A 27,654-nucleotide genomic window follows, 5' to 3' on the forward strand; every position below is an offset into this window, starting at 1 on the left:
TGATTTTCAGTCTCTTTAAATGAACTTTCGGCCTCTTTGTCTCTTTTCTTTGGGTATCCCACCGTTGGCGTGTTTATATAAGAGGGATAGTGTGCTGTACATTCCTTCCGTTCCTTGCTGGTTTTCAAACATTTATTCTTTTTTTTTTTTGAGAGATTTTCACTGTAGGGCACGTGCGCTCGCCAGACAGAGAGAGACATAGAGACAGAAAGCGAGAAATCACACCCTAGGGGGGATGGTCATGCCACAATCCCTTCTCCTCCATTCTCCTCTCGGGATCTTGGGCACGCACGCACACGCGCCCGGCGTGAGTTTAAAGCCACCGGGTCCGGGACACGAACCGCGGTCGACTACGTGGGAGTCCAGCGACATAGCCATTACGCTAACTGCTGGTTCCCAAACATTTATTCTTGTTGTTCCTCTAGTTGGCTGATTAAAAGAGGCCTGTTTTGAGTTTACTGTAATAATTCTTTTGTGTATGTGATTGAGACTACTGTTGAAATCATATCGAATTTTTCAGTTTTGCTCTTGCATTCTTCTGTGGAGATACATATCCAGAAGTGAGGTGATTGAATAGTAGAGTAACTCCGTTTACGTTTGCCGAAGAACCTTCGTGTTGTTTTTCACAGTGGCTTTATTTACGTTCCTCCAGCAGTGCACGGGAGCTCCTTCCCCTCTGCCTTGCCAGCACTTGATACCTTTTGTCTGTTCGGTAATAGCCATTACAGCAGGTGTCAGATGATCATCTGTTTGCCTTTTTTCTGTGGTTTCTGTTTACTAAATTTCTCATTTGTTCATACATTGTTTTCCTAATTTCATTTAGTTATCTGTCTATATTTTCTTGCATCTCTCTTTTTAAAAATGATTATTTTGATTTTTTTCAGGTAATTCATATTATCTCCATTTCTTTGGGGGTCAGTTATTGAAGCTTTGTGAGTTTCCTTTGGTGGTATCATGTCTTCCGGATTCCTTCTTATTTGTGTAGTCACAACTTAGTGTCTGTGCATTTATGTGAAGCAGCATAGCCCTATTTCAGTCTTAGAGGCTGTCTTTGATGAGTTACAGTCTTTTCCTGTTAGGTCTCTGGGTGGTTGGAGTTGCCCCTGGGCTCATAGTGGAGGAGGGTTGGATTCAGGGAATGTGGCTGATGGTGAGCCCCAGTGGGAGCCGCATTTGGTGGCTCTGTTCTCAGGGCTCTTACGTGGGCATGAGATCTGTCTGCTGCCTTGGTGGGCTGCAGTGTCTCAAGGACCTTCGTCTGCAGGGCTGGTGCTAGGTGATTCTGCTTCAGGATTTGCAGGTCGGAGGCCTGTTATCAGGTACACTGATGAGCGTGTCTTCCCAGGGCTCCTGTTGGGTCACTGGAGGGCTGGGTCCTTGGATTGGCCAATGTGCTTCAGTCCATGGAGGGCTGGGTCCTTGGATTGGCCAGTGTGCTTCAGTCCATGGCTGAGATGGGCTGGACTTAAGACCAGGGTTGTTTCAGGAATACCGCTGAGATAACAATTTGAGGCCTGCTTCTGGAGTCAGGGGTAGGTATGTCTTCCTAGGTCCTGGGGAAGCAGGCAAGCCTCTTTCTGACGTGGGTAGAGCTGACGTGCAGGGTCATTTCAGGACCCACAGTGTGCTGAGGTCTGTGCGTCAGCCTGCCCTGGACTGCTCTGGGTGCAGATGAGAGGGACAGATCCAGGGCCATTTGAGGATCTGCTGAGGAAGAGAGCTTGGCAAGCCTACCGTAGGGACTCAGATGGGATGTCTCTCAGTAGGACTCCGGCGGGTAGATCAGCTCCCAGAGCGCAGCTGGGTGGGACCGAAACTGAGCTTCAGGGCTGATTCAGAATCTGGCGTGGGACCATGTTTTCATTGGCACCAGTGGGTGTCTTCTAGAAGTTCCCTTTGTGGGCAGGGCTACTCCCAGAACACGGCCGGGAGGAGCTAGAGGTGACCTTTCAGTGGATGGAGCTGCAGGCCTGTCTGGGTGTGTCTCCACTGCAAGGCTGTGGTAGAGGGGTGCCGCAGACCAGACGACAGGACTTCTCAGGATCGGCTGTGGGCTGGCCACTGGCGAGCTTGCTACAGATGGGGAGTCTCTAATCTCTCCCTGCACCAGTCGAATGCTCCCCGACTGCCGAGAGGGGCGAGAGCCCTGGTGGCGCTCCTTTGGCATCTGCTGCAGATTGAGGCTGGCAGGCCTGTCCTGGAGGCTGGAGTGGGCGAGTCTCCCTTTGGTCTCTGTGTGAGCAGTACTAAGCCAGGACCACAGCGGAGCAGAGCTGGAGCCCAGTTACAGGATGACTCAGATCCACTGCCGAGACCCACATGGGTAGGCATGCAGATGAGGCTTCTGCTGAAGCACTGGTGTGTGACTCCTACTGGACCCTATGGTAGATGGTTTTGGTCGAAGGTTCAAGGCTGCAGCTGAGCTTTATTTGGTCTGAACTGCAAGCAGGATCAGTGGGTCTAAAATTAGCTGTGGGATATCCCGCTCAGTCTAAAAGCCTTCACTGGCTTCCATTGTCTGCAGGAGGAAGTCGGGGCTCAGATAGGCCACCAACCCGCCTGGCTTCTGCCTGTCCATCCAGCCTCACCACAGCTCACTCTACTGTCCCTGGGCTTTGGTTCCACTGTGCACTTGTGCCTGGAGTGGCAGGCTGCCTCTTGCTCCTCGCACGTGCTGGTTCTCATCTCCCAGTACCTTCCCGTTCCGCCCTCTCTGCCTATCATCTTCTCTAGGAAAGTCCTCCAGCACATGTGGGAGGTGCCCCAGACTCCCTGGCATAACCTTGCTGTCGCTGCACTTGCGGTTCCGTAATTGTTCGTGCCGGCCGCTCTCTGGGTGTAGTCTGAGGTCCCCGAGTCCTCCAAGATCCCTTAACATCTCCGAGGTAGCAGCTGCTGAGCTCTCCTGGTGCGGTATTTAAACCAGGGTTGGGTAGCAGTGCAGCAGTCAGATGCAGCTCTGTGAGGTGGCTGCATGGATGGTTTTGGCTCATCCCCGGAGGCCCCTGAGTGCGCTGGGCATGCACGTGCCGTGATCAGGGCTGATCAGGCTGGGGCGATCGTGGCATCATGACCCTTCTGGGGGTGCTGTCTACGTGTCTGCTGATCTCTTTTTCTTTCTCTTGGAAAAAGCAAATAGGAACATCCAAAAATGCCTCGTTTGCACAGCAGGTTGTGGGAGACGGAGTGGAGGCCTACTGCGCTCCGCCCTGTGCCAGCTCTGTAACCAGTCCTGCCGCAGACAGCCCTCCGCTGGGATGTGCACCCCATAGCACGGCCATCCTCCATGCTCTGGGCGCTAATTCTAGGGTGTATCGTTCTTCTTCACGTTGGCCCAGAGGACAACTGGCTTCACGTGGGTATCATTTCTGTCAGAACTTAAAACTCCGAATTGGAATGATCGCCTTCTTTGTTGTCTGTCTCACTTAGGGAGCAGAGTCTCAGCGGTTTTTCGTTTGTTCACAGCTGCCCAGGTCACCTGCAGCCCCCGTACCAGCATCTGATTGCCTGATAGGAAGGGGCTCTGTGCGCTTCCGCCTTTTGCTCAGTCTTCCTAAGTTGTTGGGGGCTTCTCTGTAATGTGAGGAAGAGTCTCCCAGATCACTTGAGATCATGGGCATGTATCGTGAACCTCCATAGTGTCCCCATGACAGCTGCCTCATCGTCCTGTCATACTAGGTACACGAGCACATTTGTGTCAAAGAAACGTGCGGTAATGGATGGCACCTCCTGACTGCTCCCTCCTGGGTGCCCTCGTAAACTTCTGTTTGTCTGCCTTCCTCCTGGGCCAGAGAGAAAGGAGTCCAGGAGATGAGGTCTGCACTGCTGCTCTTTGAAGGGCGACGTTCTTCCCGGCTTTCTGTGTACCTGGTCCCAGGTCTGTGGCTGTAGATCTGAAGCGGGTCTTCCTAGATGCAGGAGACACTGCACGGTCCGCCCCCTGAGATGGAGCCACCGTGGCCCCGGCGCTCTGTCACCTATACAGACGCTCTCATGCCACCGTAGACTCCTTAGTCCTGAGGGCTCAGGGCCTTCTGCAGCCACATGTCAGACTTCCAGTTTGTTCAGGAAGAGGTCGACAGACTTAAGGAGATTCTTGAAAGTGTCTTTACGAATGAAGCCCCTGGCCTTCCAGGTCAAAGCCGGGGTGGGGCTGAACGGTGCCTGGCCAGGGGCCTATCCCAGCAGCAGTCTGCTCTCCGGCCCTGCCAGCAGCGTCCCAGCCTGAGGTCCTCTGCCCCGTCTGCTCCTTGCAACACACACCCTTATGGAGCTGTCCTCCACCCCAGGCCCAGGTCCCTCCTGGGGTTCCTCTGACTCCTGTGCATCGTGGCACTCCATTGCTTTACTTAGCGGTGGGTGCGCCGACACTCCCTCGCAGGCCTGCCGAGGGTGCTGGCACCACGACACGCAGGGAGCACGCTGGGGGCTGGGGTGGGGTCTGCCGGAGACACTGCTGCCTCCTGCCTGCTGGCTGCTCCCGCCTCTCCCCAGGTGCACCCTGGGAGGGGGAGAAACAGTCGTTTCTCCATGATGCGTCTGAACTGGATGAAGTCTAGAGGGCCCTAGGAAGGACCAGGTCCTCCTTAAGGTCTAGAAACCGTACAAGGGGAATGGATTTTCAGACTATTTTAGTAAATCATGGCACAGACAGGATGAGTGGAGCCGTTGGTGAGATGCCTGTGCCTAAGCCAAGTTTCTGCCATGGAACCTTGGGGGGAAGTGTCACGCTGGGTGCTGGCAGAGCCTGCCTCCCGGTCCGATGTAGCCATTTTTCCCACCGTGGGAAGAGGCTCACTGAATACCGGTGAAAAAGTTTGGTCACAAGGGACAAGCAGTTAGCATAATGGCTATGTCACTGGACTCTCATGTAGTCGATCACGGTTTGAGTCCCTGACCCGGTGGCTTGAACTCATGCCAGGCGCGTGTGCATGTGTGCCCAAGATCCCGAGAGGAGAATGGAGAAGGGATTGCGGCATGGCCATCCCCTCTGGGGGGGTGATTTCTTGCTTTCTATCTCTCTGTCTCTCTCTGTCACATGCCCAATAAGAAACAACCTCTCCCTCAAAAAAAAAATAAAAAAAATAAAAAGTTCGGCCTCATCAGTAAACCAAATCGTGAAATGCTGGCATTGCACATTGCAAGCCAGGTGCTTGAGCTCTAAAAGGATGCCTAAAGTGAGACCTAGGGAAGGACCGGGGTCGGCATCACCTCTCCTGCCACACACTGCAAGACGTGCTCTTGGGGGGAGGCGTGCTGGAAGTCTCGTAGTTTTTAAACTACTCCTTTCTTGGGGTGGAGCGGGATAGAACTCACTTTGCGTGAGTCTGAGTAACACGTGTGAGTGTGATGAGAGTGCACAGTACGCCCTCAGCTTAGAAAGTTCCTGAGGGGTCAAGGGAGAGGAAGAGGGCACAGACAGGCAGCAAGGCCGGCTCTGGTGAGGGGGGCTGCCCCGTGGTGGCGCACAGCTCGGTGCCGGGCTGCGGGCCCCAGGTGGCTGGAGGCCCCGGTTGCTCTTCTCAGAAGCCTCAAGTGGGCATGGGGCACACAGCCTGTCCAGAGTTGGCCGCCATAGCTCTGCAGCTTAGGCCTGGATATTTTACTTATTTAGCAGTTCACGGATTGATATGTGAGTTTACTGATTAATTATAGTTGGCTGAAACTTAAATCGTGTGTTCAGTGTTAATGTACTGAAATTCAGTTTGCACTTACATTTCCATTCAAAGGAGTACATTTTTTTATTTATTAATTTTTTATTTAAATTTATTTATTTATATTCGTTCACTGTACATCATTACAACATACAAAATGAGATTTTCCATCCAGAGTACACTGAATATTGGCTCATCAACATACGTGTTGATAACAAATAATTTTGCATTTCTTCTTTCCTATATATTTTGCTTTTTTTCCCCCTTCCTTGATTCCCTATCTCTTACCCTCTGCCATCTCCCACTCTCCTCCCACACTGTCTCTGGTATCTTTGTTTGCTTTCTGTACTCCCCCCCCACACACATTTTTATTGAGTCACTAAAGATCTTAATTAATCTAAATATTTTCATAGCAAGCACAGCTGATATGTACATTTCCATGAACACAAGTCCAACTTTAGGCATAAAACTTAGTGAGTAGAATGAACATACTATAAAGTAGTACCTAGCTGGGGCTATATAGCTTACTGCAGTAATCGAATAGGTATTTTTAATGCAATTTTTTTTTCTTTTTTTTTTAAGAGAGATTTTCACTGTAGGGCGCGTGCGCTCGCCAGACAGACAGAGACATAGAGACACGGGATCTTGGGCACGCACGCACACGCGCCCGGCGTGAGTTTTAAGCCACTGGGTCCGGGACACGAACCGCGGTCGACTACGTGGGAGTCCAGCGACATAGCCATTACGCTAACTGCTGGTTCCCTAATGCATTTGTTTTTAATTTCAAGAAAAACAGTTTTAGTTTTTTTTTGTTCTGAATCTTTTTTTTAACTTAATTTATATTCATTCCCTAAGTATTGTCACAGCATACAAAATGTGATTTCCCATCCAGAATATACTGCATAGTAACTTAATCATGCGTGTTATTATCAAAAAATTTCCATTTCTAGTATTTTTTTTTTTTTTACCCCTATTTCTGACTCTGCCCTTTCCTACCCTCTTCTCACACTATTTCTGGTGTCTACAATTGTCTTCCATTCCTCCCCCCCCATTATATTGATCACACAATGTCTTAAATAATCTTAACTACTTTCAATAGCAAGTTCACTTGGTACTATTAAGTAAACCAGTTTTAACTTAAATCAAAGAAATGCTAAGAAACTTTGCTTAAAATTTAAAGCCAGGAAACAGGTTAGGATTCTGTTCATATGGTGGGTACTTGAACCTATCCATATCTCAAGACAGGACACAAATCCTTACACCCAGAAAACAAAGTCTACAAGAAAATCAGCAATGTTTTAGTCAAAAGCCATAAAATTATACTTCAAAGGAGTTCATGTTATGTGTCTTGTATATAGGTCATGTCTGTTGTAGTGTGGGGACTATTAAAGTTGTTAATAAAATGAAGTTGTTATGAACTCATTGTTTATAATGGCAAGATTTACCAGACAAAACCTGTGTGTGTGTATGTGTGTGAAGCCTGTGAGTCCGGGTTAGTATTTTGTGTGCTTTATATATTGTATTTGAGTAATATATTATTGTTTGTGTTAACATTTTAAATTTAGTACATTTTAGAATTGTTAACAGTTTTTAAGTTATATATTTTACGTCAAATCAACTAATTGCTTATTATACTAGAATTATTATCATGTAAAGAAGCCATGTGGCTTAGTGATTAAGAGCAAGTTTCTGAATCTGAAAGACCTGGGGCCACTTCCCAGCAGTGCCCCTGTCCAGAGCAGCTCGGAACAGCGTGGCAGCCACCAGCCGCATGCAGCTGTTAGGCACTTAAATGTGGCTAGGCTGACTAACTATATCACCTTTTTTTTTTTCTTTTTAAAGGAACTATTTAATTTTATTTATTATTATTATTTTTAAAAATTTGACCAGGGAGAGAGGGAGAGATGGAAACTGAGAAAGCAAGCTGTCAGATCTGGGACTTGAACCGCTGTTGCCCATGTGGGAGTCCAGTGCCTTAACCACCATGTCACCTGCTGGCCCAAACTAACTGACTCTTAAATCATATTGAATTTTAGCTAATTCAGATCTAGGTAGTCACATAAAATTAGTGTCCACCATATGGGCCCGACCTCTCTGTATCCGTTTTCACATCTGAGCAGACGAGATCGGACTTCTGTGGATGTTGTAGGAATTAAGTAAAATAAATACTTAGAGAGTTTAACACTGTGCCTAGGGCAGAATATGTCCTTGAGAGATGGCAGTTAATTATAATGACGTAGGTGTTTAATAAACTGGAATTATTTTTCTTTTGAGCATTAATTTAAACCTGTTTATTTTTATTCTTCCCTTCCAGGATTAATTTATTTTTGGAAATCAAGTGCAATATTAAAAGGAAAACAAACCACACTACATTATTGGAAGCCATTTCTGCTCATTTTATTACATTTTAAAGTTTATGATTTGATTTGAATACTGTCATGGGAGGAGCTGTGAGTGCTGGGGAAGATAATGATGACTTAATTGATAACTTAAAAGAAGCTCAGTATATCCGCACTGAAAGAGTGGAGCAAGCCTTCAGAGCGATCGATCGCGGGGATTACTATTTGGAAGGCTACAGAGACAATGCTTATAAGGACTTAGCCTGGAAGCATGGAAACATACACTTGTCAGCACCTTGCATTTATTCTGAAGTTATGGAAGCGTTGAAACTTCAACCAGGATTATCTTTTCTTAACCTGGGAAGTGGAACCGGATATTTAAGTACAATGGTGGGCTTAATTTTAGGTAATTTTATTTTTGTAAAATTCTATTTTAAGCCGGGTTTGTATTACCGTTGATTTACAGGGTGTGTAACTTTTGAACTGTGTGTTTGACCATGGATACTCTGAATAGTCCTCTTACCTCAGCACGGAAAACCCCAAGGCCTAGGAACCTTTTCTCCTTCCCAGCCCTGCCCGGGGCGTGCTGGGCTCCCGTGTGGAGTCCTAGGCGTACCGCAGCTCTGGACGCTGTTCTCCGGCTCCTGGTCATTGTTCCCACTGCACAGCGAGCACCCGGGAGGCGGGAGACTTGGGAGTATTGAATCTATTTCGGGTAAAATGTTCTGTCTGCTGGCAGGTAAAGCTTGATAGTGCCGAGCGTCCCCTTTTAAACGTGAAGAAAATTGTGCCAGTGTTTTGCTGGAGAGATGGGAGCATGTGGATTATTTAAGGCCTGGCACCGGTGGGCAGAGCGGTTTGGAGAAAAGCACGTAGGAGGCGGCATGTGTTGGTTCAACCTGCAGCGCATGTGTGGTCCCCTGCAGGCAGTGCCCCTGGTGTCAGCGCACAGCCGCCATCAGGAGGGACAGAGATTTCTCCCCTCACAGGTGTTCACTGCGAGTGGTGGCCACCCCTGAAAGCAAGTACACAGTAATTTCAGTGTGTTTAATAATCCTTTGAAGTAGATGCTGCTGTTAATGTAATTATTCAGGTGAGAAAACCGAGGCGCAGCGAGGTTAAGTAACTTGCTTACAGCCGACATGGCTCGGGAGCGACCACTGGGCAGTACAGAGCGTGCAGGAAAGAACCGCGGAGGGAAGAGAGTGAAGGCAGGATGTGGAGGGAGGGTGAGCAACCGTGCGGCTCCCTAAGCTCCCGGGCCCAGCACTGTATCTGCCGAGCGCCACTGCACAGTGAGCCAAGGTCGGGCCCCGGCGCATGGCCTAGGCTCTTGCCCTTGATCTTATAGACTAGAGAGATGAGGAAATCTAAGACCAGCCACCTCGTCCAGTGTGGCGGTGCCGGCGTCGAGGCCTATGCCCAGGTCGTAGGAGGTTTTCGATAGAGTGACATATTCTGCAGTAGGGTGACTCTGCCCCAGGGTGTTCGGACAGCCCTGATCTACCCCTGTTGTCATAGCATCAGTGTTAATGCCCTTTTCATCCCCTGAGGTGTCCCTGTTTGGACAGTTAATTATGTGGTCACATCTTTAGGCCTGAGGTTCCCTTCTGGTACACGCTGGCTAGCCTGCTACTCTCTTAGTAAGGGACTGCATTCTGCCGGGCCATCGCAAAGTCATGGCACGTTTTTGCATAGAAAAACATGTCATAACTTCCTCGTGAACTAGCATATTATGCACATATATGTATGTATAAAACAACTGCTCAAAAGTGGTAGCAAATTAATTTTTACCATTTGGGAAAAATTTAGAAGTGTGCATTTAAATGTTGTTCTTACCATCCTGAGAGGAATTTTTAGCAGCTTGAAATTTCTAGATACTTATTATTTCTGTCACTAGAAGGTCCCTTTGAAAAAGGAACCTTGGGTTTAAAATGTTCTCTGGATCAAAGGAACCTAGTGAAGAGAGTAGGGAGGGTAGGGTGCTGCTTTTGAGAAAAGGGTGTTGCTGTTCCAGAACCAGTAGAGTTTGTGACAGCTCTGGCAACTTCAGGCTGGAGCCCAGCCTAAACCACACCTGGCCGGCCTCTGAGCTCTGTTCATCCTGCCTTGCACTTCTCCAGCACCTGTCGCTGGCTTCTGGAGAGCGCGGTCAGCCGGCCAGCAGCAGGGAGGGGGTCTGTATGTCAGTTAGCAACCTTGCCAGCTCTGAGAGGTCCCCTTCTTAGACTCATCGCTGGGTCCCAGTCTCTATGAGCTCAGGTTCCTGTGGGGAGATGTTCTTGAATGTTACTGCATTTGGAATGTGTCACTCATACCAGGGGCAGTGTGGGGAAGCTCCTCTGTGTAAGCGACTGCTGGGCAGTGAGTATTGTCCTCCGGTTAGGAGGTTCTGGGCGTAGGGGTCTTTCTTTTTTTGGAGAGGTTTTTGCTATAGGGCGCATGCACTCACCAGAAAGACAGAGACAGCGAGACAGAAAGCAAGAAATCACCCCCCAGGGGGGATGGCCACACCACACTCCCTTCTCCTCCATTCTCCTCTCAGGATTTTGAGGATGTACACACATGCGCCCGGCGTGAGTTTAAGCCACCAGGTCCAGGACTTGAACCACGGTCGACTACATGGGAGTCCAGTGACAGCCATTACGCTAACTGCTGGTCCCTGGGGCGTAGGGGATCTTTAGCTCTGTGTCATGACCATGGCTCCTGGACCCTTGTCCAGGATTTGTCTTGTGCGATCCTGCAGTTAACTTGTTCTTTTTGTGAGAATTCCTTGGTTAGAAAGGTAAGACGTTTTAAAGAAGGAAAGGCAGAAAGGACAGTCTGTGAAACTGATCACACCTAAGGAATCCACCAAGCTTCTGAGGAAGTGCAGACCCCCCCCCCCATTTAGTTTGTATTGTGTGTGTGTTTTAAGTTAGGGACTACATCCATACAAATCCCACAGGACTGGGTTCTGAGAAGGTGGCTAGGTGCTTGCGGTAAATCTGGATAGGGGCATCAGGTGTCACCGTTCCCCGTGACCTGGTTAACAGGCCTCTCAGAAGAGACTAACACTGTGGCTCGCAGCCAGTGGTCTCCCAGTCTCACAGTGGGGTGACAGGTGCCACCAGCGGGTCCTGTGCAGTGCAGTCTGGGCAGGGCAGGAGGAGAGCAGACATCCCGGGGCTGGGTGACAAAGGAAGAGGCCCTGTGGGGTTGCCACCTCACTTCAGAAACAGACGTGGGTGGGTGGTGGTCGGGCCTTCAGCTGTCTAGGGAGAGGGAGTTGGGTTTCTCTCCAGGACATTTCTTCCAGTTAAAGTGCATTAAAGCAAGTATTCATACATTTAATTCCACCCCAGACGTCTCACTCCAGCTCTGGGCAACAGCTTGAGACATGGTCGAGCTTCAGTGGAGGATAAACTCTTCGTGTTCTGCCACATGCCCTCCAGAATCTTCCTAGAACTAAGGATTTCTAAAGAACCAGTACTCGAGTCTCCTGTCGGGACTGTCTTCTTGCACTTAGGCAAGTACTGGAAGTGGGGTGCAGGCCTCCCAGGTCCTGTTCTTTCCTCTGCTTCCCAGAGGTGTTAAGTATGAGAACCGCGAGGGCAAGTTGTTCTGGCGGTCTTCCTGGTTCGGAGTGTAATGTGTCCACTCTGATCCCTTTCATTCGTGGAATCATCCTCGTTTTCCTGCGTACTCCATAGTAGAGAGCATCGGTTTCTTGGGAAGCCTGGGGTACACAGATGAACCCGGTCCGACGACTTTGTCTCCTCCCGCTCCTGGTTAACAGTGACTGTGGGGAGGCCGTCACGGAGAGCGCCCCTCCCTCAGCGCCGGACACTGCTTCCTCACCAGCGCTGTGACGTGGAGACCTGCTGTGGACTTACACTGGGGGGTCTTCAGATCTGCATGAAAACTGTAGCTACCAAGAAACTATGCAGGAATTTTTTTCTTTTGAGGTACCAAAATGAAGCGCATGCTTTAGTTCCCTTTTCCAAGGTCTTTTGGGAGTCCCTTCATGTATGTAGCCGCAGCTGCTGTCTTGTTTGGAAGGGCCGACTCCTGAAGCCACGTGCTGCCCGCGCGTGTGGCCTGAGCACTGCTCTACCGCGCACAGGACACCGAGGGGTCTTCTCATCCAGCCCGCGTTGTCTCTGAGCCCCAGATCGATGCTCATGCCTGCTCCTGCTTTCTGTCCCTCACCTTTGTTTCCTTTATTTATTTTCTCCTGGATTAAGTTGCATTACACCACTTTATTTAAGGATTCTACTTTCACTCTTAGTAGGCTTCACGTGCTCTTCACTCATCAGTCCGTCTAGATCTGAAGGGCTACTCGGTGCCCTCTTCATCAGCCAGCCATCTTCATAACAAGATTTGTTGACAAGCCCTGGATTTTCTGCAAGAGCTTCATTGATCTCAGTTACTTCTCCTGACAGGAGAATAGAGTTCACTAGCAGCTTTCACTCTTTGCAAAGCACCAAACGCACCCTGTTCGTTCGGTTTTGTCCCAAAGTCAGGCAGACCACTGTACACAGCTCCCCAGCTCCCTCCTCACTGCTGCAGCACTGTCTTATGTTACATCTATGTTTCCCTGTGAACTTACACACCCATAGCAGAGTGGCTCCCGTACCCAGCATCCAGACGGTGCCTGCCCTCAGCCACCAGGGCCGCAGCGGGCAGGGCAGGCCAGGCCAGGCCAGGGCAGGCCAGGCCAGGTGAAAACGGGTGCTGAGGCCGGTGCAGGTTGCAGGCCACGGACACATGCTCATGCCACTCACAGTGCCATGTTCGCAGGATGCCGGGGTCTCTCCCTTACCTTTACTGAGGTGTGATTTTTACACCATAATATTTATAATGCCGTATTATGTAATATTTCTATTACTGTCCATTTCAAATGTATAAATTCAGTGATATTTATTAAGTTTACAAGTTGCACAGACATTACCACAATACAATTTGAAATCACTTACATTGTGCCAGATGGAATCTTTCACGCCCCGTTACGTCTACTCCTGATCTGTGCCCTGTGTCTGGCAGCCAGTTGCCTGGTTTCTGCTCATATAGATTTGCCTTTTGTGGATATTTCATATAAATTAAATAGTAATACACTATGTAGTCTTTTCTATCTAGCTTTTTTTTTTTTTTTTTGCCATAGGGTGTACCTAATGGAGAAAGAGATAGGGAAAGTGAGATGTCACCTTTCGGGAGGACTGTCACACCACAGTCCCTCCTCCATTTTCTTCGAGATTTTGGGCAGGCACACATGTACACGTGCCCGGCATGTTTTTCAAGCTGCTAGGTCCAGGAATTGAACCGCAGAATCGGCCATGTGGGATCTAGTGCTTTAACCACTATGCCGCCTTTTGGCCAGTCATCTCACTTCTTTTACTTACTGTGCTTTTAGGCTTCATCCCTGCTTCCGCATGTATGTGTGCTTTATTCCTTTGTGTTTTTTTTTTTTTTTTCTTTTGGAGAGGTTTTTTTGCTATGTGGCACATGTGCTTGCTAGAAAGAGAGAGACAGAGGGATAGAAAGAGAGAAATCACCCCCCAGAGGGAATGACCACACCGCAATCCCTTCTCCTACATTCTCCTCTCAGGATCTTGGGCACGCACACGCACCCGGCGTGAGTTTAAGCCACCAGGTCCGGAACTCGAACTGCAGTCAGCTACATGGCAGTTCAGCGACATAGCCATTATGCTAACTGCTGGTCCCCTTTATTCCTTTGTGTGGCTGACTGATCCTCTGTTGCATACATGTGTCACAGTTCGTTTTCCGTTTGCTTGTTGGTTGACATTGGAGTTACCAGCTTTTAGCTATTATGAATAATGTAACTGGCATTCATGTAGGTCTTATGTACATACATTTTTATTTCTCTCGGCTGAACTCTTTATTATTATCTGTTTTTTTGGCGAGAGATTTATATATAGATAGAAAACAAGAAATCCCCCCCTGGGGGATGGCGTCTCCGCAATTCCTTTTTCTCCATTTTCTGGGGATTTTGGGTGTGTGTGCTAACACACACACACACACACACACACGCCTGTTGTAGGTTTTAAGTCACTGGGTCCAGGACTTGAACCGCAGTCGACTACTTGGGAGTCCAGCAATGTAACCATTATGCCATCTGTGGATCCCTCTCCTGAGTGAACTCTTAGGAGTAGAATTGCTGAGCTGTATAGTAAATTTATATTTGAATTTTTAAGAAATTGACCCATTGTTTTCTAATGTGGCTGCACCATGCTGCATTCCCACCTTCATTCCAATTTCCCCACATCCTCATTGACGCCGAACATTGTTAAACACCTGCCTAGTGGACGTGACGTGGCGTCCCGCGTGGTTTCAGTTTGCACCTCCCTGTTGACTTACAAGTCGGGGCAGCTGTTTATGTGCTTGCTGGCCATTGTGTCTTCTCAGACAGAATGTTCAAGTCTTTTTCCCGTTTTTAAAGTGGGTCATTGATGTTCTTGCCATTAAGTATTTAGGTGGTTTGATTATAAGCCTTTATCAGAAATTTGGTTTCCAGATTTTTTCCTGTTGTCTTTTAAGTACCTCTTAAGAGTGCTGTTGGTTTCCTTCAGGTGAAAGGATTAAGGAGGTCCAGCTGCTCAGATCCCCCGCCCTCTGCCCATCCTTCACAAGATCAAGCACACTCTGCAGGCTTCCAGGTTCCTCTCGCGCACATTCTGTTTTCTGCGTTGCACCAGACCTGTTTCTCTTGTCATATACGTACATACACATATTTTAAAATGATTTTTTTTTTCTTTTTAGGAATACAAAGTGTTCTTCTATGTGGTTTATTTTGGCTCTAAGCAAACCAGTTTTGAAAGTCTTTTCTCCTAGGCAGGTCGCATTCCATGAACTCGGTGAAGCTCACCACCGAGACGGGGTTTCGTAGCCCTCGGTGGCTCCGTGCCTTTCTGCTCACGGCCTGCACGGACCTGCCCCAGGCTTGCTTCGGCACCTCTCCCTCACCCAGCGAGGTCGCGGGGCAGAAACCTCCCTCGCACCATCTCCTCCATCGCTGCTGCTTCCGAAAACCGGTTCCGAAGTGATTGTGTTTGTGGATATCCCTGCTAGTGATTCCAGGGCAGCAGACAGAATAGCGGGTAGGAGGACCTTTTTTCTGTAGTAATTCTTTGTTACATCTAATACCATTCTTAGGGGTAAAGAGGAAATTCCTCCTGTGATATAGAAAACATCCCTGGCATTTCTGAGCATCTTGGGTTTTTATCTCTGAGATTAACCTCTTCCCAGCAGGGGTTGTCTGTGTAGCAGATAGAGCCAGTGCTTCCTATTGGCAAATTCTGTCTTTGAGAATTTGCCTACTTGCTAAAATTTATTAGTAACCCCCTAATCAGTACTCCCAGTGCTTTGCGACCACTCATGAACTTGCCCCGAGGAGCTGAACGTCGGGGTTGCCCGCCATGCTGGCTCTAGCCGACGGGCACCAAGGCAAAGTGCCATCCTAGCCGCCAGTTGGACAGGGCCCGAAAGCTGAGGCCAGAAAGAGACCAGGGCTGTGCAAGGAGCGCACACTGCTGGGGCCATGACGGCTCAAAGCCCAGCTCTGGCACCAGTGGCCGGGCTACCTGAGACAAGTCTCTGACACTTCTTAAGCTTGTTTTCTCTTTTATAAATATGAAGAAAACAGGCCACCAGGGTGAGTTCTCAGGATTAAAGGTTCTATCTCGAGACCAGCGCATGGACAAGCTGCCGGAGTGAATTCAGCATTCGCTGGGCTTTGTAGCACGAGACCACCACAGCTTAGGACAGCCAGCTGCGTGTTACTGCGGGAGATTGCTGGATGGCCTTGACTTTGTTTTCCCGTGTGAGGAAGTCTGAAGACCCTCAGTGCGGGAGCTGGCACCCCGGGAGCTGGCACCCCAGGAACTGCCTTTCTTTCTCTGTGCTGCGGCCTTCCCTGGGCTGGGCTGGAGTGGGCTGAGAGCCCCCAGTGAGAACAAGGGGTTGCCTGGAATCGGCAGGGCTCCTCACCCTGCCAGACTCGGTCCTTCTGGCCCTTCCTTCACGTTCACCCTGGGCTTGGTGTCCACAGCCTCAGAGCCCGTTCACCCTTACCGCCGTTGGCCTCAGGTTTTGAATCTTCTTGGGTTGCTTCTGTAAGTGCTTTCATTATTCTTTTCTGAAAACTTTGGCTTAGGCTCCGTGAAGAGGGATCTCCTGTCTTCAAGTCATGCCTGTTTTGGAGGAGTCACAGGTCTGGCCCTCCAAGGTCTGCCTGCTGCTCTCAGGGCGCTCCACGACCCTGAGCTGCGCCCACACCTGCACGTGGCCCCTGGCACCTGCGTCCATCCTTCCATAGCGTGCGCAAGCTTCCGGAGGCCCAGCTGTCTGCCAGCCCCCGCCCCTTCCTGCCCTCTCCCACCAGACGGCAGCTGAGCACGCTCCTCTGCTGCTCCTCTGCCTCCGGGGCTCCCTTCCTGGTGAAAGGTGCTTCTCTTCTCAGTTATTCAAGGCAGAAACTTGAGCATCAGTGTCGCTTCTCTTTAACTGTATTTTGTAGAATAAATAGCATAGTCGCAGAACTCAAAACTCAAAGTGTCGAGAGGATAGTTGGAGATATTTCCTTCTTTTCCTCTCCCTCTCATCTAGCTGCCTCCCCACTTCATCACTTATTGAGCTCGGAGGGCACCTCGCTTTGCACACCATTCTCACGTGGCGTTGGCGGGAGTGTGTAGTGGTTTGAAGGCCAAAGGAACATTTCTTCAGGAATTAAAGGGAACAGTGTAGCCAGAGCAGAGGCTTCTGTCAGACCGCCAGAATTAACTTCCAATAACTGTCCTGGCGAGGATGGCACTTACCTGTCGGATTTACTTCAGTGGAGTGCCTGCTTCCCTAGTAGCAGGTGAAGATTTGACGTCCACTTCCTGGGGTGTTGCCAGTAGTTTATGTAAAAATCAGGATGTGAAAAATATGCACACATGTTAATGCTTTGTGTTATTTGTGTATTAGTGGTGGCCCTTCAAACTTGAGACCACAACTCGATGTGTAGTTTTCTGTCTCTTCACTGTTTATCATATGAGGCCGCGCGGCAGCTGCTGGGCCAGCAGTGCACAGCTGCCCTCCCTGACGTGGGTGTGGGATTGCACACTCTCTGAGCTGGCGAGGGAAGCACGGTGTCACCGCAGGTCTCTGTGCGACTTGACCTCCAGATACCTTCAGGTGCATCACCAACACTGAGCGTGACGTAGATCGAAAGAGCCGATGCAGATAACGTCCAGGGAAAATGATTGCATTCAAAAGAATTCAGATCGGGACCAGCAGTTAGTGTAATGGCTATGTCGCTGGACTCCCATGTAGTCGACCACGGTTCGTGTCCTGGACCCGGTAGGCTAAACTCATGCCAGGTGTGTGTGCGTGCGTGCCCGATTTCTTACTTTCTCTCTCTCTGTCTCTGTCTGTCTGTCTGGCGAGTACACACGCCCTATAGCAAAAACCTCTCCAAAAAAAAAAAGAAAAAAAGAATTCAGATCAAGACTTAAATCATTTCATTAGCTTTCAATGGAAGGTTTAAATTAGCTTTCAAAGCTATTCTCTATTTTTTAAGTGAACACATTTTTTTCCCCTCAGTTTATTGAATTTGCTTTTGTAGGAACTTAATCTCTACCGTAACGTGTTAGTTTACACATGAAGTATAGCCATAAGTTGCTCTGGAGAGACCACTTAGAATCGAATATTAGCCATTTGAAAGTATGTAAATGAACTGATTGTGACGTGTGTTCTTGACATTTTGGATACGTAGTTTAGTTTAGGCCTTGGGTTCATGCTCTGTCACTGTTTAAACTTACACTTTCAAATCTTAAGTAAACTTTTTTCCTAAGGTTTAATTTGTAATAGGAGAAGGCATTTTTATATTCATTGACTGAGAGGAGCCTGAGGGATAGCAGCAGCTTCTGGTAAATTCCAGGACCTGTTTCATGCGGCCTTTTGTAAACCTGAACGTAGTGAGAAGAGAACAAATCTTACTAGCTTTAGAATGGCCAAGCTAACATGGCAGAGCTCAGTAAAAGTTCAACAGTATCGGTCTTTAATATGCTTTTTTTTCAATGTGATCTAATAGAATAGGAGAAACCATGAGAGAGTAAGTGTATTTTAACAAGGGCAGCACAGCAGAGCAGACTCCCTTAGCTACTTGTGTAGTTAATGATTACTTAGTCTCTTGTTGATTCCTTCTAATTTTGCCGATTCCTCTTCTCCCCTTTATCTAACTCGGGGGTATTTTCTGTCTCTACGTTATACTGCAGTATCTTCATGAAAAGAAGGAAAGTGGAGCCTATTCATGTCGGCTTTATACCTGTTTCTGTCCTTGAGTGCTTCTATAGTTACACATCTTCTCGAAGGTGCCTCATTTTGTAAAACTAAAATTAGTAATAAATTATCATCACCATTTATTGGAAGGTACTCTTACACATTTTTTTAGTTCTCATCTTAGTTTCGTAGAGACCAAATAACTGACTGACGTACTCCACCTTGTGGTGAGCAGTTGTTTCAGCGCAAATGCTTTTACTTGCAGTTAGAGCTCAATGCTGCTTTATCAGCGGGAGCAGAGCGAGTCCAAAACAGAACGTGTGTGTAGGGCATTTCTCCATCCTCTAAGGGATTTCCCGGGGGCCCTTTACGTAGTGAGGATGGGCCTCCAGCACTGACTGGCGAGTCTCAGATCACAGGGCAGTGAAGAGGCGGAACCAGGACCAGAAAGCAAGACGGCTGGCCTCACCCCACCGTCCAGAGCCCGCGGCTGGAGTGGTGGAGCTGGAGTCACTTTCTCCGCAGGCCCCTCTAGTTCCCTACCAGGAAGTGCTTGTTGCTTGGGCTGTGTTCTGTCAATGAGCTGAGCCTCGGGCCAATGCTAAAGGCACATGCCTGGGCTTGCCTTAGGCAGGCCGGTCCCCGTCACCCCCTGGCTGTGAGGGTGCTGGACACCACACAGGGCGACACAGGTAGGCAGAGAAATACAGTATCGCACAGACACGGACACCTAAGAGCTGACGGTAGCGCTTTGAGTGCTGACTGGTGGGTGGTAAATGAGTGAGACCGGGTCCAGTGACTGCAGAGGAAAAACGGTCGGTAGTGTTTATTATTGGGGAATTTTACTAGATCTCTTTATTTCTCTCAGCGAGTGGGACTTTTTTGCCAGCCTTAAAAATCATGTCTAATATAGGATACCTAGGTATTTCTTATAAGTGTTTGCTTTTATAAACTTTGACTTCTGTGTATCTATAGTCTCTTTGCTATTTAGCTGCTCAAGAGTAGTGACCAACTGTTAGCATTTTAAACCGGTGTTATAAAACTTGGGCCCTTACTCTTCACAGAAGAATTTTCACATGGGCGAGTGCAGAGTAACGTTGGCATCTGCTGAGCACAAAATCAGATCTGTGCTCCCGCCAGCCTGTCCTTCAGATAACGTTTAATTTTTCTGAATCAACAGCTTTTACCTTTTTATTAGATATTTGAACACTGATGCCTTCATTATGTTTTATATCTCTTCACTAGTCCGTTGTTTTTGACCGAAAAGTGATACATACCTGTGGTTAAAAAGCGCCGCAGAAGTGTGCAGAGCTGAAAATGCCTCCTCCCCTCCCCAACCTCAGAAGCAGCTCTGCGTGTATGTGTGTTTTGTTTATTCTTTTCCAGTTTCCCGTGTCTTTCTTTTGTCCTGTTTATACAGATGTCAAACGTCAGTTGTAATAATCAGCATTATACAACATTTTTATTAAGCACTTGAGGTGTTCTAGTTGTATATCACCTTCTCAATAAATGAGGTATTGGTGACGTTACTATCTAAATTCTGCCTTTGATTACTGGATTTGAAATTATTTTGATATGGTAGTTACTATTCAGATGATTAAATAGTGATAATGAAAGAAATGCCTCCTTGTTATTTTAAAGTCAAATATTCCGTCCATTTAAAAACGTCATAAAACGGTGTGTGGATTAACTACGAATGCGTGATGCATCTCCTGCGTGGTTTATCGGTAGACTGTGTGAAACAAGCCCTTTGGCTGTTAATGAGCGGTCTGTGTCTTCATTTGTAGCATCTCTGTCAAGGTGGTAATGAAAAACAAGTACCATGAAAAGCGTTAGGAGATTTCCCCATACTGTAAACTGTTTCTGAAAGCTGCCATGCTGTTAGCCAGTAGGCAGAAAGGAAGAGGGGTGGAGCTCAGGGGGTCTGTGTGAGGGTCGCTCAGACAGCCCGGTTCGCAGGTGAGGGTCAGCGTCTCGAAGCGAGGGAGGAGACATTGAAGTGCAGCAGTCAGAACAGTTGATGTAAAAGATATAAAAACATTGCAGGGAAGTCATTCTACCTGAGGGATCAGTGTATGTTTATTTTATCTTCCTATCTTTATATTTTTTTCATGTACCCTTTGAACACACTCCTGCATGAAAAATCATGACTGATCTTTTTGTCATTAAAGTCCTTGGAGGTCAGTAGAGACAACCCTGATGTGCACTGTGTGTTGTGATGGGGAATGTGTGCATGTGCACACCAGGGAGACAGACTCCAGAGGAGCAGCCTGACAGGGTCCCATCACGCTGTGATCCTGCCCTCCAGCTCCCCAGGATCGTGGGTGCCCACATGTGCCCCTGTGTGTTTCAAGGCCGACTCAGAATCCACACCCACAACTGGCAATAATGGCTTCCACTCTAGCAGGGCATTTGCATTACCACTGCCCCCTGAGGGCCAGGCCTGCGCTGTATTTTCAGTGACCTTCAGCAGGGGCACAGCCAGTTAGCATTAGGTAAGTTAAGCTTATAGGGCATGCACATACGCTTTTTTCTAGCAGACCAATCTCAGAACAAAAATGCGAAGTGAAAAACATGGCTCAGCTTCCGAGGTTGGAAAGAAACTCATGACTAAACGTGGTTTGTCCTTCCCCATGGGTGGTGGAGCAGGAGCAGCTTCAGGAGACAGTCTTGGTCTCGGAGAGCTGGTCCCAGGATCTCCCCCAGGGACCGGGAAAGCTCTCCTGTGTTCCCCTTTCCCTGGGAGGTCATGCCCACGCTCATGGGTCATGCGTGAAAAGAAGCAGTAAGTGAGAAGTGGGAAGTACGCAGAGAGTCAAGCCAGCCCAGCAGCCAGTGCCTGGTGGCCACCCCTGGCTGGACACGGGCTCACAGAACGTGGTCTCCGCCTCCCAGGAATCTAGCACTTCCTGACTGGGAGTGGGATGCTTCTGTGTAATATTCATGGTAGTCCGTGGTTTCAGGCATTTTAGAGTACCCAGTTTTTAGCAAATGATGTGAAAACATTGGTAAAGAAGTTGTCAACTCAGCACAAATTTTTTTTTTGTTTTTTTGTTTTGGTAGTGTCCTGCCAGATAAACTACTCCCCTGGGGGACATTTCAACCTTATGTACAATGTATTTTTATAGAAAACTCACATAAAAATATTTTTGTTTTTCTTTCTTACATTAAACCAATGTAAATAGATTTTCATTCAACTTTTAAATCTGTGGCCAGCAGGTATTTGCGTATTGCAGGCTCTCTAAATGCTCCTGTAGAAGTTAAGAGCTCTGTAAGGGCATACTATTAATGCTTTTTGTAAAAATGCTGCTACAATTACAGGTCCTTTTGGAATAAATCATGGGATTGAACTTCATTCAGATGTGGTGGAATATGCCAAGGAAAAACTGGAGAGCTTCATCAAAAATAGTGATAGCTTTGACAAGTAAGTATTCATATCTGTGGTTTTGGCTCAAAAGCACTTAATAGCATGTGTGACGTGTCCGGTCTTGAACACTGTCATTGGTCTCGAATAGCTCTACTGAATGTAGCGAAAATCAGTGCACTATAAATTAAGAGGGAAAATTAGGAAAATGATGCCATAATTTTTATCTTATGTGATTTTATGGAAAATTGTAACAATCTTTAGTAAGTATGCTAATTTCATTTTATTAATAATGCTTCATTCATTAAACATCATACAAGAATCTTCTGGAGATACAAAGATACCTGCTATTACAGTGTTTTTCTGGACAGTAATTTGGTAGTTCCGGTTAGTAATTTGTTAGTTCTGTTCTCTTTGTCCCTCACTCAGAGGTGGTATTTGTCAACCTACAAAGGACTCTCCTTAAAGCCATTTGCTAAGCTATAATATAGCCATAGGAAGTTATTGTAGAACTGTCTTGCTGTATTTCATGGTGACATTTCCCATTTAATTGCACTTGAGGAAATGTGAGGGTCTTTGAACGGCTGGTTCGAATGCACAGTGTACTTGCCTTTAGAGGAAGAAGTGCACAGGCTTCGCCCTTGGGGCTAGCAGCAAGTCTCCTCGTGTGTGACCTGAGGCTGCACTGGCAATACGGAGGAGGCTGCTAGGCTGAAATACACGAACACTACATTACATGAAATTTGGAGGGCTTCCCACCTCTTGGTTTTCACAGAGAAAGCGCAAACTTAGAATATAGTCCCTTTGTGTAACAACGCTCTAGAGCAAGTGGTCAGCGTTCCAGCCTGGTTGGGTGGGAGTGGCCCTCGGCTCCTGTGGCTGGCCACAGGTCAGGGTGAGAATGGGCTTTCCTCTAGAGAGCACTGACGGGGCCGCGCCAGCAGAGGGGCCAGGAACCTGAGAAGAGCTCCAGCCCTTCCCCTCCTCTTCGCTGCCTCTCCGACCCCTCTGCCTTGCATCTTCGTCTCATCCCACTTTGCCTTTGCTGGCTTGTGTCATCCGGCGAGTGGCGGTCGGTTGGAGAACAGGAGACTCGTGCCGCGGTGACGTCGGCAGTGCGTGTAGCAGGGAAGCGAGGCCCCGTCTGCCCAGGTCTGAGTGGGGACAGGTTATCGAGGCCCGCAGGCAGGCAGGTGTGGGGGAGTTGGGAATGCACAGTAGCTCTCCCCCCCCATAATTACGAACTCGATGGATTTGAGGAGCCTCTGCTATTTTTCTGCATCAGTTTGCTGACCACTGTTATTCATCTTATCTATGCTTGTCTTTATGCACAGTTAACATTTAATTCACATTTTGAATCATTTTCCAAGTGCTTACTTGTCTTGGTTCATATTCTAAGAAAAAAACATGTTGATGAAAATAAAACTTTTTAGCTTGTTTGATAAGAAATTGAGATTTGGCTTAAGCACCCTTTTGTGTCTTTATCATTTCTCTGTCTCATGGCTGGTAGCATGGCAAGGGCCTAAGGTGTGGACGTGAATATCTTACGTAGTTAGTGGGCCTGTAGAGTTGTGTCAGATTCATCAAATTACTGTGCGTTTTGGTGTTAAAACTTATAAGGGCTTTTCTAATACATTCTGTTTACTTAGAAAATGTAAGTAGTTGTAAAAGCAGATGTTTGAGGTTTACTGTAAGATATGCTGTGTATTAGCTATTAATAGCTTTCATCTGTGGCACATGAAGACGGTTCAATTTGTTGTCAATAATTGGGCAGAACAGACTTAAGGAAAACCGTGTATTACTGAGAGCAACTCTACACAGGGGTCTCTGGGCTCACGTTTATTGCTGACAGTGAGTACAGTCCTGGGAAACAAGAAAATGTTCATTGTCTAAAGCATTTCTGTGTTGATCTAATAGGAATATTAAGCCACAATGTAGACAAATTTGAAGGCCAAATATGTGTTTTGATTTTTAAAAATTTTCTAAAATTTTTTTTAATTGTAAAATGGTGAAATTTCTGGGACAGCAGTTGGCATAATGGCTATGTCGCTGGACTCCCATGTAGTTGACCACGGTTTGAGTCCCAGACCCGGTGGCTTAAACTCACACTGGGTGTGAGTGCGTGCGTGCCTGAGATCCCAAGAGAAGAATGGAGGAGAAGGGATTGCGACATGGCCATTCCCCCTGGGGGGTGATTTCTCGCTTTCTGTCTTGCTCTGCCTTCTGGCAAACACACACACCCAATAGCAAAAACCCCTCCAAAAAAAAAAAAAGTGAAATTTCCTTGGCTTGTATTTCTTATCTGTTGTCAGCATATTGTGTAGTTATGTTGTTGATAAAAAGTCATAAAATAACAGCGATAGGACTGATCTAAATGTTTTCTATGATCTTAATAGTCTTATTTTAATTGTAGTAATCAGACTTTATGATACCGTTTCCGAAGTGTTACAACTTGTTTTGAAACGGATTTCTACATAAATACTCTGAAGCAGACCATTCTGGAAATACTGGCCCAGTCTCTTGGAGTAGTGTGTGGAGTGCTTCTGGTACGTGTTCCCAGTGAAAGAGTAGCTTGTCGGCCGCGAGGAGAGGCAGCAGGTGGCGCATGGCTGGGAGAGGAGCAGAGGTGACGGGTCGTCGGCGGGCCCCTTTTTGTTCCTGTTATGTGATTTGGTTTTGGTGACAAATTATAAAGACCCCATATTTTCCTTCCTTAGGTTCTGATGATGTCTTTACAGTTTTCCATCACATTTGTGGATCATATTTTTTCTTATTTTAAGTTTTAAAAACAATTGTTTAAACTTGTGGAGTGAGCCAGCCGATGGTGTACTGGTTACGGTGGTTGGATCCCACCCGCACGGCCAACTACATGGTTCGAATCCCAGACTCTGTGGCTTGAAAAACATGCCAGGCTTGTGTGTATACATGCCTCAAATCCCAAGAGGAGAAACGGAGCGGAAGGACTTGCAGTGTGACCGGTTCCCATTCGAAGTTCTTTCTCCTTCTGATGCACACACATCCCCTTAGTAATTTAAAAAAAAAAAAAAAAAAGACTCACTGGCACAGAGATTTGAAAAATTCCATTTCTGAACAGTTTCAATATATTTAATTATATATAGGTAATTGAAATATCTACTTCAATTAACAAAATATAAAATAAAAATTGTTCTTTTTATGGATTCTTTAATACCAGATTATCTTTGATTATAGCCTGGAAAGATAAATAACTAAAGCTCAATACTGTTTCAGTCTTGCTTATTCTTTGTGTTTGTGCCTCTTTTCCTGTTATTTTGTAAATGGCCATAGTATGGGTGAGTTCGCCAGAGATAGGAGTGGAGCGTTGTCACGTCATAATCCCTTTTCCTGCACTTCTCCTCCCCGTCAGGATTTTTGGCATGCCTGCACACACACATGCCCTGCACGCACACAAGCACACACTCCCGGAGTGGACCCGGATGTGAGCTGTGGTTGGCCTGTCGGGTCCAGGTCCCATGCACAGCACTCCGGCATCGTCCCGAGGCTAGCCTGGATCTTTTTAAAATCCCTTCAAAAGTTTTGTCATGTGACTTGTGATTCGAACTTAATTTTAAAAGTTTCCTTTTTTTAAGACGTTTTTGTGTTAGGGTATGTGCGCTCATTGAGGGGAGGGGGAGAGAGACAGAGAGACAGAGACGATGAGAGGTAAAGTGAGAAATAACCACGCCAAACGGAGATGGCTCCACCTCAGTCCCTTCTCCTCTGTTTTCCCGGGATCGTGGGCATGTGTGCATGCACGGGGCCTGGCGTCACTTTGAAGCTCCCAGGTCCAGGACTTTAACTGTGGTCATCCAGCGACGCCATCTGCTGGCCCCTCAGTTTCCTTCCATGCATCCTGTTGGAGAGTATAGTGAGCCCCCACTTGCCCATGAACTAATCAACGTTAGAATATTTAATGTGAGATTTACAACAGTTTTTTAAAATGCAAGTGTGTGCTTTTCTGTGTACGTAAAGCTTGGTTCCTGCACCTTGAAAGGAGTGCTTTTTAGGAAAAAAGGTATCCTTGCTCCAATGTATGTACTTCTAAACTTTGGTCTAATGCTGTATTAGCAAGCACAGTCATCCGGGGGACTGGTCTGAATTTGCTGTACTTGGAGATGGGGGGAATGGGGAGTCTTACATGTAATTCATCCCCTTGGTACCTGTGGTATTCCCAGATTTACTGAAGTTCTCACAACACTCATCTGATTTCAAGAAAAAGGTGGCAGACTTTTCCAGCAAAGGGCCAGGGAGCAAATCATCACACCTCGCTGCACTAAGTGGTCTCTGTGGCCACTGCACTAAGTGGTCTCTGTGGCCGCTGGATTCTGCCTTTGTGTTGCCGCAGCTGCCGTGGTCGCCATGGAAGTGGGTCCAGGATGTCCCGCCAGCACTGAGCTTGGGGAAGTGCTTGTTGCTGTCCGCAGTTTCCCTGTTCTCCTCACAGCGTGTGGCTCTCCAACACACCTGCTGGCCCTGGACTTGCCTAGGTGTTAAAGACCTTTTGTGACAGAAGGAAGAGGTTGGGAAAGGTGAAATTAATGAATCAGTGTGTGTACAGTAAGTGAAAGAACCTCTCCAGCTATATTTACCTGGCAGGGTGAGTCGGTCCAAGGAGCCTGAATACCCTGGAAATACTTGGCACAGGAGTTGGTAATTAGAATGACATACTTTTTAGCTAGTGTGTGTATTTAGTACGTATATATACATGTGGTTGATTCGGCTCCTTGGAATGCCTGCTTCTGGAGACCACTTCCTCTTGGCTCTTCCATGCCCTCCCCTCCAGCCTAACTGTAGCTGTGACCTGGGGAGTTCAGTACCCCGGTGTTGTCAGGCGAGGAGTGCGGTGTAGTTAGAACTCCCGGGGTTCTCGTTCCATATGAATGGAACACAGCTGGTCATATAAATGAGTCATACTAGGAAGGAGCAATGAAAGCAGTCATGACATGACAGATGGGCACCTGGTACGCTCTGTCTGCTCCTTGGTTATCGTGAGGCGCTTTCTCCTCAGTTGTGAGGAAGTACTGCCGTTCACATTTCCCAGATGGGGAAACTGAGGGTTAGACTTCGAGGCAGTGAGCGTCTTTTTAATTTTGGTAGTTCTGGTTTGGCTCTGGTGATGTAAACATTGATGTGTTCTGGGCCAGTAGATGGTGTAGTGGTTTCTTTGCTGGACACTCACATGACTGACCACGGTTTGAGTCCTGGACCCAGTGGCTGGAAAATTACACTGGGCACATGTGTAATTTTCGTGTGTGTGCCCAAAATCCCAAGAAGGGAATGGAGAAGTGACTGCATTGTGGCCACTCCCCCAAGAGGTGATTTCTCACTTTCCCTCTCACTGTCTCTGTTTCTCTCTCTCCCTGGAGAGTACATGTGCCATAAGGGAAAAACCTTTAAATTTTTTTATTATTTATTCTAATAGTTCTTTCTAGTAGTAAATTTCTGCCAGTGAATTGTAAGCTAGCAACTTAGCCCTGGAATAAAGGCTGAAATAGTAGCACTTTTATTCTCCTCATTTATTTCCTTCAAATTAATATTATGAGACTTAGGTATGGCACAGATTTTTACTGGGGGCCGGGATGGGTGGGAATGACAGTGCATTCTTCAAATTTAGTTGAGGTGTACATTCTCTTTTTTTCAGTTGTCAAAGTCTGTGTGTGCTGGGATTTGAACTGTGGTCAGCCACGTGGGATCTGACTCCCTTAGCCATGAGACTATGGTGCCAGCCGTGGTGCAAGTTTTAAATGTAGAGTTAGAAGAGTTTTTTGTACTTTAGAAGATTTCATTGCTTTATGGCTGTCTTTTAGTTCATTTCTCACATGTGATTTTCAGCTGAAAATTAAATGCTTCCGTAGTCATTGAAGTAGTTCTGCATCACCTTTAAGAGAATTACGGCATACTTGGAGTGTTTTTATGTACAGCTCACTATATACTCCTTATTTCAAAATGTCTCTTAGATGTGTGAGCATTTTGTTCGGAAGTTGTTTATAGCAGTCGTCACAGGTGGTAAGCACATTTT

At 47.2% G+C, this 27,654-nt stretch overlaps 1 protein-coding gene across 6 annotated transcripts in view; it reads left to right on the forward strand.

Annotated features, from left to right (window-relative positions):
* The window catches only part of PCMTD1 (protein-L-isoaspartate (D-aspartate) O-methyltransferase domain containing 1), a 57,329-nt gene that overhangs the window by 8,766 nt on the left and 20,909 nt on the right, over positions 1-27,654 (forward strand). For 3 of the 6 annotated variants that reach the window (XM_006140352.3, XM_006140353.3, XM_027771342.1), the window contains 2 exons: positions 7,969-8,399; positions 21,575-21,677. In XM_006140352.3, coding sequence (XP_006140414.1) covers positions 8,093-8,399; positions 21,575-21,677 — 410 coding nt within the window. In that variant the 5' untranslated portion in view covers positions 7,969-8,092. Of the gene's footprint in view, positions 1-3,152; positions 3,356-7,968; positions 8,400-21,574; positions 21,678-27,654 lie in introns of those variants that run through there. The other 3 variants (XM_006140354.3, XM_027771346.1, XM_027771345.1) reach the window with 2 other exon arrangements.

The sequence above is a fragment of the Tupaia chinensis genome, unplaced genomic scaffold (genome assembly GCF_000334495.1).
Source record: "Tupaia chinensis unplaced genomic scaffold, TupChi_1.0 Scaffold000031_1, whole genome shotgun sequence".
Lineage (NCBI taxonomy): Eukaryota > Metazoa > Chordata > Mammalia > Scandentia > Tupaiidae > Tupaia > Tupaia belangeri.